Source organism: Hyla sarda, chromosome 13 (assembly GCF_029499605.1).
Source record: "Hyla sarda isolate aHylSar1 chromosome 13, aHylSar1.hap1, whole genome shotgun sequence".
Taxonomy (NCBI): Eukaryota; Metazoa; Chordata; class Amphibia; order Anura; family Hylidae; genus Hyla; species Hyla sarda.
Genome location: NC_079201.1, coordinates 18,399,421 through 18,420,741, shown reverse-complemented (window position 1 = coordinate 18,420,741; position 21,321 = coordinate 18,399,421). Strand labels below are relative to the sequence as shown.

Below are 21,321 nucleotides of genomic sequence, written 5' to 3'. Positions count from 1 at the left end.
TTCTTCTCTGCATATTACTCATATATGACATATAAGAAGATCATTTTCAATGAGATTTCTCCATTGGTTTCTCAGTTTAGATGATGCGGACACCGTGTCGAAATAACCACTTGCCCACTTACACCACTGAGAAGCCCTGGAGATTATGACTACCGTATTAGTCTATATCCTTTGAATTAGCGCTCTTTATTTCCTCAGAATATTCCTCGACCTACATTGTAATAACTTCCTGGAGTTAACAACGGGACGGAGCTGAGTCACGAGAAACACGCCTGAGAAATTCACTTAAATAGTATTGTCATAAGGTACGAGCGCGGCATCATCAGGGTCAGGACGGGGCGATAGCCGCCTGTCATAAGGAGGGAACGCTATTTAGCATATTATACGCAACCGCCAGATGGAATAGGAAGGATGACTGGGAGAGTTAAAGGGGTACTCCGGTGAAATTTTATTATTATTATTTTTTATTTTTGTGTTGTAAATTACTTCTATTAAAAAATCTTTATCCTTCCAGTACTTATTAGCAGCTGTATGCTACAGAGGAAATTCTTTTCTTTTTGAATTTCTTTCTTTGTCTTGTCCACAGTGCTCTCTGCTGACACCTCTGTCCGTATCAGGAACTGTGCAGAGCAGGAGAAAATCCCCATTTCAAACCTATATGCTCTAGACAGTTCCTGACACGGACAGAGGTGTCAGCAGAGAGCACTGTGGACAAGACAAAAAAAAGAAATTCAATAAGAAAAGAATTTCTTCTGTAGCATACAGCTGCTAATAAGTACTGGAAGGATAAAGATTTTTTTGATAGAAGTCATTTACAAATCTGTTTAACTTTCTGGCACCAGTTGATTTAAAGAAAAATGTTTTCCACCGGAGAACCCCTTTAAAGGAGTAGTGTAGTGAAAGATAAGTGATCCCCTATCTAAAGAATAGGGGATTAGTTATAGATCAACGGGGGTCTGACTGCTGAGACCCCCGCAATCTCCTGAACAGGGCCCCTAAAGGAGGCGTGAAGACCCCCCGCACGGAGCGGCGACCGACATGCCCACTCCATGTATCCTATAGAGATACAAGGAGGGGGTATGTCGGCTGCGGCTTCCTGTGGGGGTCGGAACGCCTGCTTCCGGGGCCCCGTTCAGATCGGAGGGGGATGGGACCACCCGCGATCTATTACTTATCCCCCATCCATTGGATAGGGGATAAGTGATTTTTTAACTGCACTATTCCTTTAAATGTATTCATCCCTGCACTAAAATGTATGGAAGCCTGCAAGAGGCAATGAGTCGGAGAAACTGTATTCGGTATCAGTGATGGAACGGATGCCATAGTGTGAACATACCTTAAGAACATGAATAAAAAACTAAGAAATTCTGAATTACAGAGATGAGGCCATTTTTGAAAAATTTGATTCGGCAATTCGCTGAATTTTCCAAAAAAATTTGTGGCCTACAGAGCCTCATTAGGGTTGTAGAACTCTTTGCCCTGCTGTAACACGCATAAGGTGTGTTCTGGTTTAGTGAAATAATACTGTTCTACACTATGACATGCAGATTAGCGGCGTCACTATTAGAATCATTGCCGCATAGCAGCACAATGACAGAGCCTGGAGGTGACATAATGGCATAAGTATGAGGAAACCATATAGTGGCTGAATGACACATCGTGGAGTTGGCGGCAGCATGAGGAGACCATACAGTGGCACAATGACACATCGTGGAGGTGGCGGCAGCATGAGGAGACCATACAGTGGCACAATGACACATCGTGGAGGTGGCGGCAGCATGAGGAGACCATACAGTGGCACAATGACACATCGTGGAGGTGGCGGCAGCATGAGGAGACCATACAGTGGCACAATGACACACCGTGGAGGTGGCGGCAGCATGAGGAGACCATACAGTGGCACAATGACACATCGTGGAGGTGGCGGCAGCATGAGGAGACCATTTGTGCAAGATACTGGTTCCGCTCACCACCTGTTAGGGACCATGCATCAGCTGAGCACGAACGTGCCGGTCCCGCCCTCGGCCAAACATGAAAATGTGAACAAAGAAGTCGTCCAGCTCCCAAGATACAATTAAAAGTAGTATTCTTTATTGATCCATCAGATAGGATTCACACACAGAGGTAGAAGCGTTTGACGCGTTTCGCACGGAACGTGCTTAATCGTAGCTCGTTCCATGCAAAACGCGTCAGACGCTTCTACCTCTGTGTGTGAATCCTATCTGATGGATCAATAAAGAATACTACTTTTAATTGCATCTTGGGAGCTAGACGACTTCTTTGTTCACATGGGGAGAATTTTCATGAAATTTTGGGATTTTTCACCAAAAAAGGATGCAATTAACGCCGAAAATTTACCACCAAAATAAAGTAGAATATGTCACGAAAAAACAATCTCAGAATCAGAATATTCGATAAAAGTGTTTTCGCGTTATTAAATTCGTAAAGTGACGGCGGTCATAATTGCGAAAAAGGGCTCAGTCCTTAAAAGGTGAAAAAGGGCTGCGTCCTTAAGGGGTTAAGCCAAAACAAAAAAAAAAAAAAAAGAAAGAAAGAAAGAAAAGAAAAAGGGCTGGATCGACGCACTCACCAGAAGCAGAGCTTGTGGAGTAAGTTACCGGAAGTCCCATAGACTTTCACGGGGACATATAATATACATTTATTATTACTACATTATTTTCATTATTATTATTATTGTTGCTACGTTACTATTACTACGCTACTATTTTTACTACAGTATTATCATTTTTACATTATTATAATTATTTTTATTACTACTGTTAGAGATGAGCGAACTTAACAGTAAATTCGATTCGTCACGAACTTCTCGGCTCGGCAGTTGATGACTTATCCTGCATAAATTAGTTCAGCTTTCAGGTGCTCCGGTGGGCTGGAAAAGGTGGATACATTCCTAGGAAAGAGTCTCCTAGGACTGTATCCAGGCTGAACTAATTTACGCAGGAAACGTCATCAACTGCCGAGCCGAGAAGTTCGTGACGAATCGAATTTACTGTAAATTCGCTCATCTCTAATTACTGTATTATTCCAATAATTTATTATTACTACATTATTTCATTATTTTCATTCCATTATTATTATTATTTTTATTATTACTTTATTATGTCGATAATTTATTATTATGACTACATTTTATTATTTTCATTACATTATTTTTATTCTTACTACATTATTAGGATTATTTATTATTACTACGTTATTTTTATTATTATATCATTATTATTAACAATAATAATAAAAAAACGGATATCATTATTCATTTTAAATAATGCACAGGTGAGATGAGAGAAGTTCTGCGCTTGGAGTTTCTTTCGCTCTATAGTTCCTCACACAGTCCCAGACACCAGGAAAACAAAAAAAAACAGGGAGAGACACGAGCGCCAAGAGATGTTACGACATCAATCATTCGGTTATTATGGCGGGAGAGACGGTTGATTATATTAATATTTGAAAAGCCTCGCAGAGACGCACCAATGAGGGTGAGGGGAGCGACGTGATACGGCATGTGCACCGCAATTCCAGCCCGATCCAAACATGATTGTATTCAGAGGCCTGAGGGATTATGGGAAGGGCTGAGGGAAAGCAACAGTAGCAATGACACCATCAGATAACAAATGTGGCCAAAACAGCAGAAGTGTTATTGTGTAAACCCCGGGAGACGACACCAGGACTGGCTTTAGTATTTTATTATGCACTATATCGTTATTATTACCATAAACAGCAGTGTTTTCCAACCAGGGTGCCTCCAGCTGTTGCAAAACTACAACTCCCAGCATGCAATAATTAGATGCAGAGTTATACAACTCCCCTGATCACCCTGCTTCAAACTGTGAAACTCCAGCTGTTGGAAAAGTACAACTCCCAGCATGCCCGGACAGCCGAAGGCTGTCCGGGCATGCTGGGAGTTGTAGTTTTGCAACAGCTGGAGGCACCCTGGTTGGGAAAACACTAGCTTGTGCATAAAGATCCCATTGTGATGTGGTGCAACCTAGAAACTGCACTTATTTGTTCCTACAGAAGGCGCCTGATCACTAATGCAGGAAGCTCCGCGTACAGATTGATAGGTGGTGTTGGTCAGTTAAAAATAAAAAGAGGTTCTTCAGCAGCCGCAACGTGCATTATACATTTCTGTTATACGTAATTAAAAGGGGTACTCCGGTGGAAAACTTATTTTTTTTTAATCAACTGGTAGCTCCCAGGGGCGCCAACACTGCAGTATCTCTACCCCCTGGCACTGGTTGTATCGTACCATGACAGAAAAGATTTAAAGGGGTACTCCGGTGAAAACCTTTTTTTTATTTATTTATTTATTTTTTAAATCATCTGGTGCCAGAAAGTTAAACAGATTTGTAAATTACTTCTATTAAAAAATCTTAATCCTTCCAGTACATATTAGCTGCTGAATACTTCAAAGGAAATTATTTTCTTTTTGGAACACAGTGCTCTCTTCTGACATCATGACAAAGGTGCTCTCTGCTGACATCTCTGTCCATTTTAGGAACTGTCCAGAGCAGCATATGTATTCTATGGGGCTTTTCTCCTACTCAGGACAGTTTCTAAAATGGACAGAGATGTCAGCAGAGAGCACTGCGGTCATGATGTCAGCAGAGAGCTCTGTGTTCCAAACAGAAAGGAATTTCCTCTATAGTATACAGCTGCTAATAAGTACTGGAAGGATTTTTTAATAGAAGTAATTTACAAATCTGTTTAACTTTCTGGCACCAGTTGATAAAAAAAAAAAAGTTTTCCACCGGAGTACCCCTTTAAGACCTCAGGTGCTAAAGGCTCTTTATGAAGAGAAGTCAATTTTGAATCAATGGTCTGCACAGGGTCTGCAGCAGCTGAAGCATTAAAAGGGGTACTCCGCACCTAGACATCTTATCCCCTATCCAAAGGATAGGGGATCAGAGGTCTGATTGTGGTGGGTTCCACAGATGGGGCCCCCACGATCTCTGTGCAGCACCAGTCGTTTGTTTAGAACGCTGGGTGCGGGCAGCGAGGGTCGTATCATCATGCCCCCTCAACATAAGTCTATGGGAGGGGGCGTAGCCGCCATCCACGCCCCTTCTCATAGACTTGCATTGAGGGGGTGGGGCATGATGTCATGAGGGGGCGGGGCATGATGTCTTTAGGGGGCGGGGGGCGCTATGATGTCACAAGCTCCCAGTACCGGCTCCAGCTATAGGAACGCTGAGCAGCGGAGTAACCCTTTAAAGGGGTAGTCCGGTGAAAAACAACTTTTCCACTAAACAAGGGATAGGGAATGAGTGTCTGACCAGGGGGGTTCAACTGTTGGGACCAAGTCCCCCTCCCCCGAGTTGCCCTGATTAGCTTAGTGGCAGTGGCCGGGTATAACCTGCCAAGAAGAAGCTGACTTTTTTCCATAGTGTCAGCCTCAAAGTGGCAGAGCATATACCCACAGTCCTGTGTCCTGCAATGTAGCGACCTAGAAAACAACTTATCCCTACAACCCCCATAATTCTCCCGAATGGGACACAGTTGCAGATGGCGTGTGCTCCATTCATTCTTTATGGAAGCGAGGAAGAGACTCAAGTGTTGTCCTCGGGAACATCTGGTGCTACTATAGAAATGAATAAAGCGCCTTTCAGACAGCCAAGTCCTGTTTAGGAAAACTCAAGGGGTCCCAGGACCCCCAAGATAAGACTTATCCCCTATGCTGTGGATAGTAGATAAGCTGTATTTTTTTTTGCCAGACTACCCCATTAATATCGCAAGAAACACGAGTAATGTATGTACATAAGTGCTTTGCTCTACAGTTAAAGGGGTACTCCGCTGCTCAGCGTTTGGAACAAACTGTTCCAAATGCTGGAGACGGGAGCTCGTGACGTCATAGCCCCACCCCCTCATGACATCACGCCCCGCCCCCTCAATGCAAATCTATGGGAAGGGGGCGTGACAGCTGTCACGCCCCCTTCCCATAGACTTGCATTGAGGGGGCGGGGCGTGATGTCATGAGGGGGTGTGGCTATGACGTCACGAGCTCCCGATGCTGGCTCCAGCGTTCAGCGTACCCATTTAAGATTATAATTTTTTTTTTTACCTGTATATAACCTAAAGCACTGTCCAGATCGGTTCCTCCCGCTGCGTCCTGCTCTTTGATTGGCCGATGCTTGCGAAACAGGAACTAAAACTAGCGATTCCACAGCGCGCTTGGGGTCGTACGCTCGCAGCTTAACAAAACCACAGTCAATAACAAAGCAGATCCCATTTATCGTGATGGACGTCTCTGCAATGTTTGTGGCAACAACTACCTAAGAGAAAAAAAGAGATTGTACGTAAGATTAAGATGGTTCTGACTTCAACAACGCTTCCTCGGCCGAGCACCGTCCGCGATATACCTTTCTGACACTGTGGGGCGCTCTCTCAAACACCTTCATCTGTTCTGAAGCAGGGAGGCCGGCATACATGGGGAGGACACGTAGGTGCTTCTTCATGCCAGAGCGGGCAAGAATACGGGCCTGCTCCACCAACATGGACACCACGCTCTCTACCTCCTCCTGGTGATACGAAAAATGAAGTTAATGGTGAACTACTGCACATTCTGGTTTAGGTCGAGATCTTTCCCAATGTAGACAATGTAAATTTAGGAACACCAAGCCCATCAAACTCTGCAAAACAAACAGTGACGGTAGAGGCGCCAATATCTAACACAAGTTATTACTGTTCAACTATGTCTACCAGGCTTGCCTACTATATTTACAACCTGATCGTATAATCTTTAATAAGTCATTTGAGTGTACAGCGTTGTGGAATCTGTGTGCGCTATGTAAAAAAATTTATAATAATTATTATTATGTCATTTCTATAGAGGACAGCAAGCATCTGAAGTCCCCAAATAGACTTTACCTAATAATCTAGTCTAGTATTATTCCCTGAAGGTTAAAAGACTACACTGCGACTTTGGTTGTGCAACAACAAATTGCGCCTAAATCACGCAACCAAAATACCTTTGCAATCAGTCTGCAACTTTGCTCTTGCTTGCCTTTATTACCGTCCCTTGGTTATATATATAAAAAAAAAAAAATTATTATATTATATATACACACACACACACACACACACACACACACACAGTGACCCCCCCGACCTACGATGGCCCCGACATACAATCATTTCACCATGCGATGGCCTCTCTGAGACCATCGCATGTTGAAGGCAGCATCAACATACGATGCTTTTGTATTTCGGGCCATCGCATAAACGGCAATCCGGCAGCGCAGACTGCTTCAGCTGCCACCGTATAGCCGTTTACGGTGCCCCGTGTGGTCCGGTGATGGTCACTCACCTGTCCCTGGCACTCCAGACCGTCCTCTTCAGGATCCCCTGCATCGCCGTCGCTCTCCTTCGTCGTCATCACGTCGCCGCGCTCGCCGTCCCGTCATCCAATAGGAGCGGCGTACATAGAGATGTGATGACGGCGATGAAGTGCGACGATCCCAGGCAGCAGAGACGGTCTGGAGCGGCGGGGACACCCCGGGGACATGGCAACAGCGATGGAGGGCGACATCCAGGGCAGCGGTGACGGTCCGGAGAGGCGGGGACAGGCGAGCATCATTTCCTATACTTTACATTGCACGGATCCCTCAACATGCGATGATTTCAACAAACGATGGTTTATTTGGAACGAATTACCATCATATGTTGAGGGACCACTGTATATATATATATATATATATATATATATATATATATATATATATATATATATATATATACACACACACACACACACGATTCTGACTCATTTTCAGCTTTGTGATTTGAATATATATATATATATATATATATATATATATATATATATATATACACATACATACATACATACACACACACACACATACTGTATATGGAGATTTTTTTTTGTACTCACCGTAAAATCTCTCTATCGTAGCCTTCATTGGGGGACACAGAGACCATAGTATATGCTCTTGCCACTAAGAGGCGCTGACACTAGGAAAAAGTCAGCTCCTCCCTGGCAGGATATACCCGCCCACTGGAAGTGAGGTAATCCATTTTGTCACAAAGCAGTAGGAGAAGCCAACCAAGGACATGTCCGAAGGACCCTTGAAAGGAATCCCGGAGAAACACCAATGAACCGGAAAAGGCTATCCGGACAAGAATGAAGACATGGGTGGGTGCTGTGTCCCCCAATGAAGGCTACAAGAAGATTTTATGGCGAGTACAAAAAAAATCTCCTTTTCTCGGTCGCTCTGTATTGGGGGACACAGAGACCATGGGACGTACCAAAGCAGACTCCTAGGGTGGGAAAAACAACCGCCAGAAAAAGGGAATCAGTCCAGAGACTGAACCCCAGCTGGCCGTACGACTCACGGACGAGACCCTGGGCTAAAAGGCAACCGAGGCCTCGAACTGAGTGTCCGGCAGTTCCCACTGTCCATGGAGATGGACAATGATGCCAAGGAAGGGACCGTCCTTAGAAGAGATTCTAAATCAACAGGCCACAGAAAGAGACAAGAAGGGGCGATGTGGAGACCCGATGGGCCGAATCAACCTGGAAGGAGGAAGGAAACCAACTCCAAGAAGCACATACCAGACAGAGGGAAAGCCTGGTAGGGAACAAAAAAGGAAAAAAAGACAGGAGAACCCCATACAGAGGACTAACCAAAACCAGAGAACCTGGCGAAAAAAACGTCATTGAGAGCCGAAGGCCAGCCAGTCAAGGTGAAGACCAGAAGCTTCTGGAAAAGAGAGACGGGAACCGTCTCCGGAGAGGCATGGTGCAGAAGATCCGAATTAAAAAGCTCTAAGCGCCAAAAACCACTGTCCCAGGGACACAGCGTGAGCACCCAGGGAGAAGAACGGACTCAGAGAGGACGACACACAGGCTGAACAGCGGGAAGAAACCACTGCCATGCTGCAGTCGAAAGATGGCCCGACTGGAACAACCTGGTGGACAGGCTGGCCGCCCAACCCCGGAGTAAATGGACCACGAAGGAGGAAACGGAAAGCAAGGAGTAACCCAGAAACCAGGAATGGCGACATGGAAATGGAGACTCTCGAGTCACCGGAAGGTGCCCCACCTGTAGGAGGAGCAAAACCAACAACCGCAAAATGCTCCACGAGACATATTGCTATGTCGGGACATGAAGAAGAGCGGTACAGAAAGACTGCCCCACAAAGGGATCGCAGAGAAGCCTGGGTAGGGGCACTACACGTGCCCGAGACCACAATCATCACAAAGACCCGAAGGTCCAGGAGGACCGACCCAGAAAATAAGATACACCCCAGCAGTCTAGGAGAGAGACTAAAACAAGGATTAATTGGTCTTGGACCCAGCGGTCGGAGCGAACCAGAGTACTCCCAGCAATGTCTCATCAAGACGGGAACGGAGGGAACAGCAAAAGGGAACACAGCTAGGACTCCCAGGCTCTGGGCACAAAGGTTACTCCAAAAGATCGGAGTGGCAGTGTAGCACCACCGACACTGACAGATAAAGGGAAGGATGAGCACACCCTTCCCGGGATATTGCGCCAAGGAAGGAAGAGAGCAATGGCAGACTGGCTGTCGTTGAGCTATACACGATTGCATAAACCCTTCCTACAGAGGAAAATGCCCAAGCTGCATGAGCAGCAGTAGACAACCAGAAACAGGAGGAGAGCCAGGCTGCAATAGTGAGCAATAAGCACACAAGCAGAGCCAGCGAAAAGTACTTCTGATCGCACCCAGCAAAAAAAAAAAAAAAAAAAAGGCCTAGCTAGGTACCCCACCCATGTAGGGGGAAGCGCGAGATGGCTCCATCTTGGCAAGAATGGGGAAGGTGACCTGGTGGATGAGAAAACCATGCAGACAGTCCGGCTAATGGGCATAGGGACCGTGGACACACTGGTCCCGGCTTCACAACCACACACTGAAAGTGGCTTACCAGCCTGTGGAGAGGGACCTGGGAAAGAAGGGAACCCTACAAACCACTATGTGGTGCATTGTGAAAAGCCCATGGAGCAACATGGGGTCCCTCACTCAAAACTACACCTTGGCAGTGGGTTAACTGAACTTTCACCAAGATGTGGGAAGCGTGTGGTAGGTGACCAGATGTAGTAGTAAACCACGCAGACCACCGCCTGGTTGACTGGTATCGGGTTCCTGAACGCAGTCACTTCTGCGAACCCTCCCACAGAAAGTGGAGTAGTGGAGTGCGGTCGATCTGATGGGTGACCCCCGAGAAGAAGTCTGACTGACTGACATCAGTCCCGTGTACCTGCAGCGGACCCTCTTCCAGATTCCTCCCACCACCAGTGAGGTACGGGAAACCGCAGCCATGCACGCAGCAGCCCAGGAATGGAAGACCAACTGCGTCAGAAACCGTGCAGACAACAGTCTGGCTGAACGAGTATCGGGGGCGGCTGAGGAGCCATGGATGTTATCCCTGTCACCCTGTATAGGGTCCATAGGTCATGTCAGGGCAATTCTTCAGACACTGTGGACTGGTAGTGATCAGTGACCTGTGGAGGAGGGAATCATAGTGTATGCAAACGCCAAGAACCCTCCCCTGATGGATGTCGGAGGAAGAACCCGGAAAAGGACCTAGGTGTCCACCAGGAACGCCAAAGTTCTGAAAGGGCACCGGAACAGAGCTGTGCCCCGATAAGGAGGGACTAGGACTGGCCGTGGGTACAGTAGACATGGCATGGTACTAAGCGGAAGGGGAAACCAGGCATGGAATGTAATCCCGGAATCTCCAGGGACTGCGTAACGACCTGCCACTGAGGTTCGCATATGTTCCCTCACAGAGTGTGAACTCTGCAGAATTAGGTATGCCAGAGGCATAGGGCCAAAAAGCATTGAGCCGATAGCGCTATCTGGAAAAAAAAAGGCGGACCCCGTATACAGTCCCAGAAAAGGACCCAGCAGATATTAATCTAATAAAAAAAGATATTACGGGCAAAAAACAGGGGATGAAATACTCACACACGGTCTTCATATTCCCACCCAGGCGGCTCCAGCCAGCTTATGGAAAAGCTGCATCATACCAGGCTAAGCTAGCGGGGCGAGCAGGGGCAGTGGGGGACCCGGACCCAGGGTACAACCTCCAAAACGCTGGCCGTTGGTGAGAAGGGGTTAACAGTACAGTGGTCCCTCAACATACGATGGTAATCCGTTCCAAGTGGACCATCGTTTGTTGAGGGATCTGTGCAATGTAAAGTATAGGACAGTGGTCTACAACCTGCGGACCTCCAGATGTTGCACATCTACAACACCCAGCATGCCCGGACAGCCAATGGTTGTCCGGGCATGCTGGATGTTGTAGTTTTGCAACATCTGGAGGTCCGCAGGTTGCAGACCACTGTTAGAGGAGGTTGTACTCACCTGTCCCCGCCCGTCACTGCTGCCCGGAATGTCGCTGTCCATCGCTGTCGCCGCGTCCCCGACGCTCCGGCAAGGCCTCTGCTTCCCCGGCATCCGCGCTCTCCGTCGCCGCCATCACGTCGCTACGCACGCCACTACTATTGGATCGCGGGACAGCGTGCGCAGCGACGTGATGACGTTGATGGAGAGTGCCGACGATGTAGGGGATCCCGAAGAGGACGCGCCGGAGCCCCGAGGACAGGTAAAAAACCTCACCGGAGCTCAGGGGGCACCATAAACGGCTATCTGGTGGCAGCTGAAGCAGTCAGCGCTGCCGGATAGCTGTTTATGCGATGGCCCCGACATACAAAAGCATCGTATGTTGATGCTGCCTTCAACATGCGATGGACTCTGAGAGTGATCGTATGCTGAAATGATCATATGTCGGGGACATCGTAGGTCGAGGGGTCACTGTACATACCCTATGTCTGTGCCCCTTTGTCGCATATAGAGGTACAGGTAGCGCCATGCTCCTGAACCCCCACCTGAAAATGAGAAACAAAAGGGAGGAAAAAAAGCTAACTAAACAGCCCTTACTAGAAAATAATAAAAAGACCAGGTCTGGGGAACTCCCATACCTGTGTCTTGCCTCCTACTGACACTAGCTAAAACTGATTACCTCACTTCCAGTGGGCGGGTATATCCTGCCAGGTCTCTGTGTCCCCCAATAAAGAGCGACCGAGAAAATATAGACAACCTCTATATTGGCTCTCCATCAGGATGTGGACACTGCATCACCCATCAGAGAGGGATTACAAAATCAGCCGAAAATGCTGTTCTACACATCTACACAATTTCTATAAAATCAATGAGTTTTGGAAAGAGTGTACGGCGCTGTGTAACATTTCTAATACAAGTCTATGGCAGCTAAAGTACTAGAAGGAAAGAGAGAAACTCTTCACGTGGAGGGACACAAAAGGCAGTGGGGGTATATAACCTAAACCTGAGGGAGATGCTCTTGTCTGGGTTTGTTGCGAGAGTCCCAACAACTATAAAGGCGTTGTATTAAAGGGGTACTCTGCAGGAAAAAAAAACAAATATGCTTTCAATTCAACTGGTGCCAGAAAGTGATACAGATTTGTAAATTACTTCTATTTAAAAATCTTAATCCTTCCATCTTATCAGTACTTATCAGCTGCTGTATACTACAGAGGAAGTTGTGTAGTTCTTTCCAGTCTGACCACAGTGCTCTTTGCTGACACCTCTGGCCATGTCAGGAACTGCCAAGCGCAGGAGAGGTTTGCTATGGATTTGTTCCTGCTCTGGACAGTTCCTGACACGGATATAGGCGGTTGCAGAGAGCATGGAAAGCCAACAGCTGGAGGCACCCTGGTTGGGAAACTCTGCAATAGATCATAGAAGTCTTAGAAATTTACCCTATATAAAGGTTCGCTGGGGACCCCGGTAATCTTGGCTGTGGTACCCCATCCGGTGCTGGATGACTGGCGATGCGGAGGCTCGTGACATCACGGCGACACCCTGCTTGTGATGTCACGGCCACGCCCCCTGACTGCAAGTCTATGGAAGGGGGCAAGTGTTGTGACGTCACGGCCGCACCCCGCTCGTGATGTCACGGCCACGCCCCCCTCAATGCAAGTCTATGAGAGGGGGCGTGACTGTCGTCACGCCCCCTCCCATAGACTTGCATTGAGGGGGCGTGGCCGTGACATCACGAGCCTCCGGCGCTGCACCCAACGCTCTAAACAAACGCCGAGTGCAGCAGGGATAAGATGTCTAGGAGCGGAGTACCCCTTCAAGTTGCCTATTTCTTAGTACCTGGCCTGTCAGAAAGGCAAGAATGTCCCCCTCCATGTCGCTCTGGTGGATCTTCATGGCTGTCTGTACGGTGGACTTCAAGTAATCTGGAACAGGGCTGGGAGAGGAAGAAGTATAGCTCAAACACACAGCCGATCCTACACGCGATATTTAGGAGATTGTATAAAATGAGGACATACAATGTGAACAATATAAAATACATCAGTGGTCCTCACCTTTGTGTATAGAAAATATCTACAGGGAAAGTCCTCCCCTCCACTGTTAGGATAGCGCACGTGTCTCTCGCGGGGTCACTGGTATCGTTCTGATTGAAGAAAGCCTTGAATTTCTGTGGGAATAAAGTCAGGGATTTTATACATGGAAACGAATAAGATCGGATGCCCCGATACCGACATCACTACCAGACAGGCCCGCGCAAATGTCTCAAATACCCTTCCCGATATCACCAAAAAAAAAAAAAAACACACAATTAAAACCACTCTCACCCTGCCTCCATTGAGGCTTCTTCACGGTTTGTTCTTTTGTCCAGGTTTGGGCAGGACCTACCACCCGATTATATAATTTAATTGCGCGGCAGGTCCGGCACCACCCTGGCTAGCAGGAGAAGGTCCTTCAGCATTGACACAGCGGAGGATGTAGATGCTTTAGTGTAGGAGCGGAGGGAAGGTAAGTAGGATTTTTGTTTTCTCTTAAAGGGGGAATTATTGAGGAAAACTAATAGGGGCATTACCTAATAGGAGGTTCCCTACTTACCTGACTAACTACTTTTTTTCTACAAAAAAAAAAAGGGGGGATTCCCTACCTATTTTCTGGGGGCTTGTACCCAATAGGGGGTATTTCCTACCTTCTTACCGGGTTTTCTAAATAATAGCAAGGGGGGGGGGTATTCCCCACCTATCTACTGGGTCTTCTACCAAAAAGGGGGGATTCCCTACCTTCCTATCTTCTGGGGGCTTCTACCTAATGGAGAGGTAAGGTGGATTCCCTATCTATCTTCTGGTGGCTTCTACCTAATAGCAGAGATTCCCTACCTACCTAGATTCTGGGGGCTGCTCCTTAATGGGGAGAGGGCATCCCTACCTATCTACTGGGGGTTTCTACCTTATAAAATGGATTTCCTACCCAATAAGGGGGAATTCCCTACCTACCTACTGGGGGCTTCCACTAAATATGGGGCATTCCCTACCTATTGGGGGCATTTCTTACCTACCAGAGCCAAATATATGAAACTCTAGCCTTAGTCAGTACTTCCCAAACAAAATGCCTCCAGCTATTGCAAAACTACAACTCCCAGCATTCACCGACACCCTTTGGCACTGGAATAAGTCATGTGATTACCGATGATCTACTGGGGCTTCTACCTTATAATATGGATTCCCTACCTACCTACTGGGGGCTTCTACCTAATAAGGGGGGAATTCCCTACCAACCTATCTTTTGGGGGCTCCTATCTTATAAGGGGGAATTCCCTACCTACTGGGGGCTTCTACCTAATAAGGGGCGAATTCCCTACCAACCTATCTTTTGGGGGCTCCGACCTTATAAGGGGGTAGTCCCTACCTACCTACCTACTGCGGGCTTCTACCAAATAAGGGGCATTCCCTATCTACTGGGGGCAATTATGAGGGTCAGTGAGGGCCTCATGTTTGTCTTTTGCGTAAGGCATCACAAAGTCTAGCATCACCTCTGCTGTCACATGACATAAAAAAATTAAAAATAAATTAAAAAAAGGAAGGAAGTGATTGGTATCAGTGAATACCTGTAAAAAGTATCAGTACTCATACTCCGTTTTACAAAAAAAAAAAAAAAAAAAAATGGTACTGGTACATCCCTTGAATAAATGGTTGGCAAGTGGGGCCTGAACAGTTACCTCTGCATCCAGCGTGGCCGAGGCAACAATCAGTCTCAGGTCTCCTCTTTTCTTCTGAATCTGCAAAAAAGAGAAAGGATTGATACCAATTAGAATTCATATACTGTAAGAGTTACGGTTCACCTCGAAATATCTCGTGACACCAATCAATAAAGTGGATCATAGACATTGATTTCAGTGACAGTGATAATTCCGAAATATATATCTCAATGGTAACAGGATGGGGAGGGGGGGTCCATCTGGGACCGTCAGGCTTTCCTCATGTGATCGCTGGACAGGGCTACACAGCAAGTTGCGTTCCTCTGCCTGTGCCGGTCAGGCGAGTCCAATCATCCGGCGTCCAAACTGAGATGCCGGATGATTGTGAAGTGGGACAGTCAAATTAATGGGATCAGTTTCTCTCCGGTACACGCCACCGGACAACTGATATATGTAAAGAAAGTCTTAGCCTTTTTCGATGCTTAGAAAGGCCAGTTTTATATGCCGCAGTTTCCCCGCCGAACCGCATTCATTTCAATGAGCTGGATGGAGTCAGCTAAGTTCTTCACTGTTCCATCGATAGAAACTCCTTGATGACATTACGAAGCTTTAAAGGGGTACACCGCCTCTAGATATCTTAGGGGATAAGATGTCTGATCACGGGGGGTCCCGCCGCTGGGACCCCCACTATTTCTGCGCAGCGCCCAGTGTTAATTTAGAACGCTGAATGCGGGCAGCAGGGGTCGTGACATCATGGCCCCACCCCTAGTGACGTCACATCACGCCCCCTCAATGCAACTCTATGGGAGGGGTCGTGGCGTCACGGCCACAACCCTTGTAACGTCATGCCACCTCAATGCAAGTTTATGGGAGGGGTTGTGATGTCACGGACACGCCCCTTGTAATGTCACGCCACGCCCCCTCAATGCAATTCTATGGGAGGGGTCGTGGCGTCACAGCTACACCCCTTGTAACATCACGCCACCTCAATGCAAGTTTATGGGAGGGGTTGTGACGTCACGGACACCCCCCTTGTAATGTCCCGCCACGTCCCCTCAATGCAACTCTATGGGAGGGGTCGTGGCGTCACGGCCACACCCCTTGTAACTTCACGCCACCTCAATGCAAGTTTATGGGAGGGGTTGTGACGTCACGGACACGTCCCTTGTAATGTCACGCCACGCCCCTCAATGCAAGTCTATGGGAGGGGGCGTGGCAGATGCCACGGCCCCTCCCTTAGACTTGCATTGATGGGGCGTGGCGTGACAAGGGACGTGGCCGTGACGTAACAACCCCCACCGCGTGCTCCAAGCGTTGGTGATAATACCATTGCTACACACAGCTCTCTTGTCTCGGCCATTGTGAACAATAAAACTGGCCTTTCTAAGCATCGAAAAAGGCTAAGACTTTCTTTACATATATCAGTTGTCCGGCGGCGTGTACCGGAGAGAAACTGATCCCATTCATTTGACTGACCCAGTTCACAATCATCTGGCATCTTAGTTTGGATGTCGGATGATTGGACTCGCCTGACCGGCACAGGCAGAGGAACGCAACTTGCTGTGTAGCCCTGTTCGGCGATCACAATGGAAGCCGGATGCTACATAAGTAATGCCAACTAATGCACTTCTGGCATCAGTTGTGGTGAGTTTCACCTAGTTTATATGTAACTATAGCCTTCCCAACCCTAGATTTTCCCAAACAGAATGCCTCCAGCTATTTCATAACTACAACTCCCAGCATGCACCGACAGCCTTTGGCTCTGGACTAAGTAAAGTCATGAGATTACAGACAAGGTGCGGACAGGTGAGTCTAATTTCTCATTAATCACAGGTTAGTCTGACTTTGTCCTTTGTTTCACACTGAGCACAGGGACCAAGAATGGTGTCCAGTCACTGGCTTCAATGTTGTATCCTTATTTACTACATTGAAAATATGATTTATTTATATATTTCAAGATATTTTTTGCATGTTGTACTCAATATTTAGGGTTACTAATAATGTTGACAGCAGGATAGGGGATAAGTAACTGATCGCGGGGGGCGAGGGCTGGGACGGGACTCGGCACTCAGTAAGGAGCTCCATTAATTTCTATAGAAGCACAAAAAAGACCCGAGTACAGCACTTGGGCATCATCAGGGCTCCCCTAGAAATGAATGGAGGACGTGCAGTCTACCAGTAGAGGACACGAGCTCCTCACAGAATGAGCCGGGGTCCTGTTCCTGGAGATCGTGGGGATTCTCGCTGTTGGATCCCCCACGATCAGCTACTTATCCTGTGGACAGGGTATAAGTTTACTTTGCAGAGTTCTCCTTTAGGGAGCCACAGTACAAGAGCTTCAGATCATACAAAGAGTTTAGTGGGTGTCAGAAGGGAATCCCGGAAGTCAGACCCCCACCAATATACCATAACAATGTGGAATGAGAATACCCTATTAAAAGCTTATCCAGGATTCGAAAAACAGAGCCAATTTATTCCAAAAACCGCACCACCCCTGTCCTCAGGTTGTGTGTGGTATTACAGCTCAGTTTTATTGAAGTAAAAGGAGCTGACTTGTAATAACACGCACAACCGGGGTGCAGGGGTGGTGCTGTTTGTTGAAGAAATTGGCTCTTTTTTTAATCCTGCATAACCCCGTTCACATAACAATGTCCTATAGAGGATTACTATACCAGTACACAATAATATGACATGATGTACCTTCTTAAGAAGACCAATAGCGATGTCAGTGTACAGTGTCCGCTCATGAGCCTCATCCAACATCAGTACACTGCAAGAGAAGACAGGGTTATGCTGCTCCTGCTGAGACAAGAAAGTCTGAAGTATAACTGGTATGAATACACATGGGACATCCTCAACCCTTACACGTTCATACTAGTCAGACAACATAGCCTTTAACTGTCTACTTGAGATGGATTCAAAGTCAAAGTATGTTTAAAGGGGTTATCCAGGAATAGAAAAACATAGCAAATTTATTCCAAAAACAGCACCACCCCTTGTCCTCAGATCATGTTCTGTATTACAACTCCATTCACTTTAATGGAACTGAGCTGCAATACCACACACTACCTGTCGTGCTATTCGTACCGATAAAATCCATGTTGAGATGGTAGAGTTAGGACATGAACCACTCCTCCTTCTACTGCAGATGAACAAGGCATGTCCTATTAATACTTTCACAAATTGAATATAACTATAGAAATATACCTCTGTTGTATATGTTCCCTATGGCGCAATCAAAGTACAAAAACTCCCTGGCCCGTCACCTTCTCCAGGCAGCAAAGACTGTAATACCCAGGAAGTGGAAAACCCTGGACCCCCCCTCTATGGCCGACTGGATAGGCGAAATTGCCCAAATTCACCGCATGGAGGAACTTTTGGCGGTTCACCCTGACGAAGTCACTAGGTTTGGAGCTACATGGCTCCCGTGGTCGGAATTTTGCTCCTCCCCTGCTGTTCGGTTTTTGAGTTGATTTCCAAATACTGCTATGGATGATAGTGTGGTGCTTCGCTTCGCTGTGGATGCCTGTCCGTCGTGCGTCGCCAGTGGTCCCGCCTCAGCTGTCTTCTATGTTTGTTTGTTGTCCTGTATGTGTCCCCCACTTTCTTTAGTCTTCCGTATGTTTTGTGTATCTCCATTCTTTTCCCCCCTTCTTCTAAGGCCCTTTTTCAAGGTTGCCTCTTCTTTCCATTTACATCGTTCTGATTCTGTTCCTACTCTCGATCCCTTGCTAACTGCTGGGCCCCTTCTTACCTAGTCAGGTTCCTCTGGTATAAGTCAATTGGCATGGTAATTCAGATTATTTCGACAACCACGTGTTAAATTTGTTGTATACTCTTTGCCTGGACTTTAACCCCCGCCCTGCATTGTTGGGATAGGGGAGATTCGAGAAACTTTCTCATATGCTATTGTTCACTGGAACGTATTTGTCTTGTTCTTTTGTTACCCATGTTATTTTTCATTCCATCTGTCTGATATTTCGGTCCACAAGACCGTATTGTGCTAAGTATTTCCTGTATTGGTGTACCCACCACATCTACCTTAATAAACCTTTTTGTTGAATTGAAAAAAAAAAAAAAGAAATATACATACCGTATATACTCTAGTATAAGCCGACCCGAGTATAAGCCGAGACCCCTAATTTCAACCCAAAATCCCAGGAAAAGTTATTGACTCGAGTATAAGCCTAGGGTGGGAAATACCTCATCCCCCCCTGTCATCATCCAGACCCGTCATTAACATCCTCATCATCATCCCCTTGTCATCATCCCACACATCCCCCCTTCATCATCCCCTTGTCATCATCCCACACATCCCCCCTTCATCATCCCCTTATCATCCCGCACATCCCCCCTTCATCATCCCCTTATCATCCCCCACATCCCCCCTTCATCATCCCCTTATCATCCCGCACATCCCCCCTTCATCATCCCCTTATCATCCCACACCCCCCCCCTTCATCATCCCCTTATCATCCCGCACATCCCCCCTTCATCATCCCCTTATCATCCCCCACATCCCCCCTTCATCATCCCCTTATCATCCCGCACATCCCCCCTTCATCATCCCCTTATCATCCCCTTATCATCCCACACCCCCCCCTTCATCATCCCCTTATCATCCCACACCCCCCCCTTCATCATCCCCACCCCCCTTCATCATCCCCACACCCCCCCTTCATCATCCTCTTCTCATCATTCGCCCTCAGTGGTCTTCAACCTGCGGACCTCCAGAGGTTTCAAAACTACAACTCCCAGCAAGCCCGGGCAGCCATCGGCTGTCGGGGCTTGCTGGGAGTTGTAGTTTTGAAACCTCCGGAGGTCCGCAGGTTGAAGACCACTGCGGCCTTCAACATCATCCAGCCTCCTCTCAACCCCTTTAGTTCTGAGTACTCACCTCCGCTCGGCGCTGGTCCGGTCCTGCAGGGCTGTCCGGTGGGGAGGTCGTCCGGTGAGGAGGTGGTCCGGGCTGCTATCTTCACCGGGGAGGCCTCTTCTCCGCGCTTCCGGCCCGGAATAGAGGCGTTGCCTTGACAATGACGCAGAAGTACGTTGGCAATGAACGCACCTCTGCGTCGTTGTCACGGCAACGTGACTATTCTGAGGCCGGGCCCGAAGCGCTTAGAAGAGGCCTCCCCGGTGAAGATAGCAGCCCGGAACCAGTATCCCACCGGACCACCTCCTCACCGGACAGTCCTGCAGGACCGGACCAGCGCCGAGCGGAGGTGAGTACTCAGAACTAAAGGGGGGTGAGAGGGGGCTGGATGATGTTGAAGGCCGCAGTGGTCTTCAACCTGCGGACCTCCGGAGGTTTCAAAACTACAACTCCCAGCAAGCCCGGACAGCCGATGGCTGCCCGGGCTTGCTGGGAGTTGTAGTTTTGAAACCTCTGGAGGTACGCAGGTTGAAGACCACTGCGGGTGGGGGAGTTCACTCGAGTATAAGCCGAGGGGGGTGTTTTCAGCACGAAAAATCGTGCTGAAAAACTCGGCTTATACTCGAGTATATACGGTACATATATATAGTGCTGTACTGTTCAGGCGGGGGTAGTGAAGCGCTGCTCCAGGGAGGAGCTGGGGCCCTGTACGGGAGCTCGCGAGGGGCCCCAGCGCTCAGACCCCGCGCAATCTAAAACGTATCCCCTAACCTGCTGCTTTTTTGCATGAGACTACTCCTGTTAGTACATATTTGTAATAACTACAAGACAATAAAACAGCTAGCGCTGTTTGTCTGTGTAGAATACAATTTTGATATCGCCTAAATGTAATTTGTCACAATACCGCTGAAGAAAACCTAGGAATCAAATATAGGTTCCATTAAACCTAAGCGGTACAGGGTCCCGATTCTGGTCCTTAGGTTGACTAGGAATTTTCCTATTTATTCCTAGCCATAATTAGAGAGAGTACCCAAAAGTTACCCATAAATGTAATGGATTCAGACCACAAATAGTTTGTTTTAACTAGGGATCGACCGATATTAATTTTTTAGGGCCGATACTGATAATCTGTGGAGGTTAAGGCAGACAGCTGATAACTTATACCGATATTCCGGTATAAGTTATCGGCTATGTATCCACCAGCCCCTAAACCAAACCCCCCCCCCCGCCGCTGCAGATCATTGATTTAAAGCGGGCGCTTTAAATCAATGAACTGCAGCGGCTTTTGCTGTGACGGAAACCGCCGCCCACTTCTCTCCCGCTGCCTGTCCTTAGTCCAACCACCGCCACTGCCCTATTGCCTCCCCATTCCCTGTTTAATAACTACCTGTTCCCGGGGCCCGCGCTACTTCTG

General features: G+C 47.5%; 1 protein-coding gene across 6 annotated transcripts in view; it reads right to left on the bottom strand.

The window, feature by feature from the left end:
• DHX35 (DEAH-box helicase 35) overlaps nucleotides 1-21,321 on the bottom strand; it is a 64,448-nt gene that overhangs the window by 24,768 nt on the left and 18,359 nt on the right. For all 6 annotated transcript variants that reach the window (XR_008849475.1, XR_008849474.1, XR_008849472.1 and 3 more), the window contains exons 7-12: nucleotides 17,732-17,801; nucleotides 15,053-15,112; nucleotides 13,398-13,510; nucleotides 13,183-13,279; nucleotides 6,378-6,536; nucleotides 6,080-6,290 (exon numbers count right to left, since the gene is read on the bottom strand). Coding sequence is in view for 2 of the 6 variants with exons in the window: in XM_056549616.1 (XP_056405591.1) it covers nucleotides 6,080-6,290; nucleotides 6,378-6,536; nucleotides 13,183-13,279; nucleotides 13,398-13,510; nucleotides 15,053-15,112; nucleotides 17,732-17,801 (710 nt within the window). In the remaining 4 variants the exon portion in view is untranslated. The remainder of the gene's footprint in view (nucleotides 1-6,079; nucleotides 6,291-6,377; nucleotides 6,537-13,182; nucleotides 13,280-13,397; nucleotides 13,511-15,052; nucleotides 15,113-17,731; nucleotides 17,802-21,321) is intronic.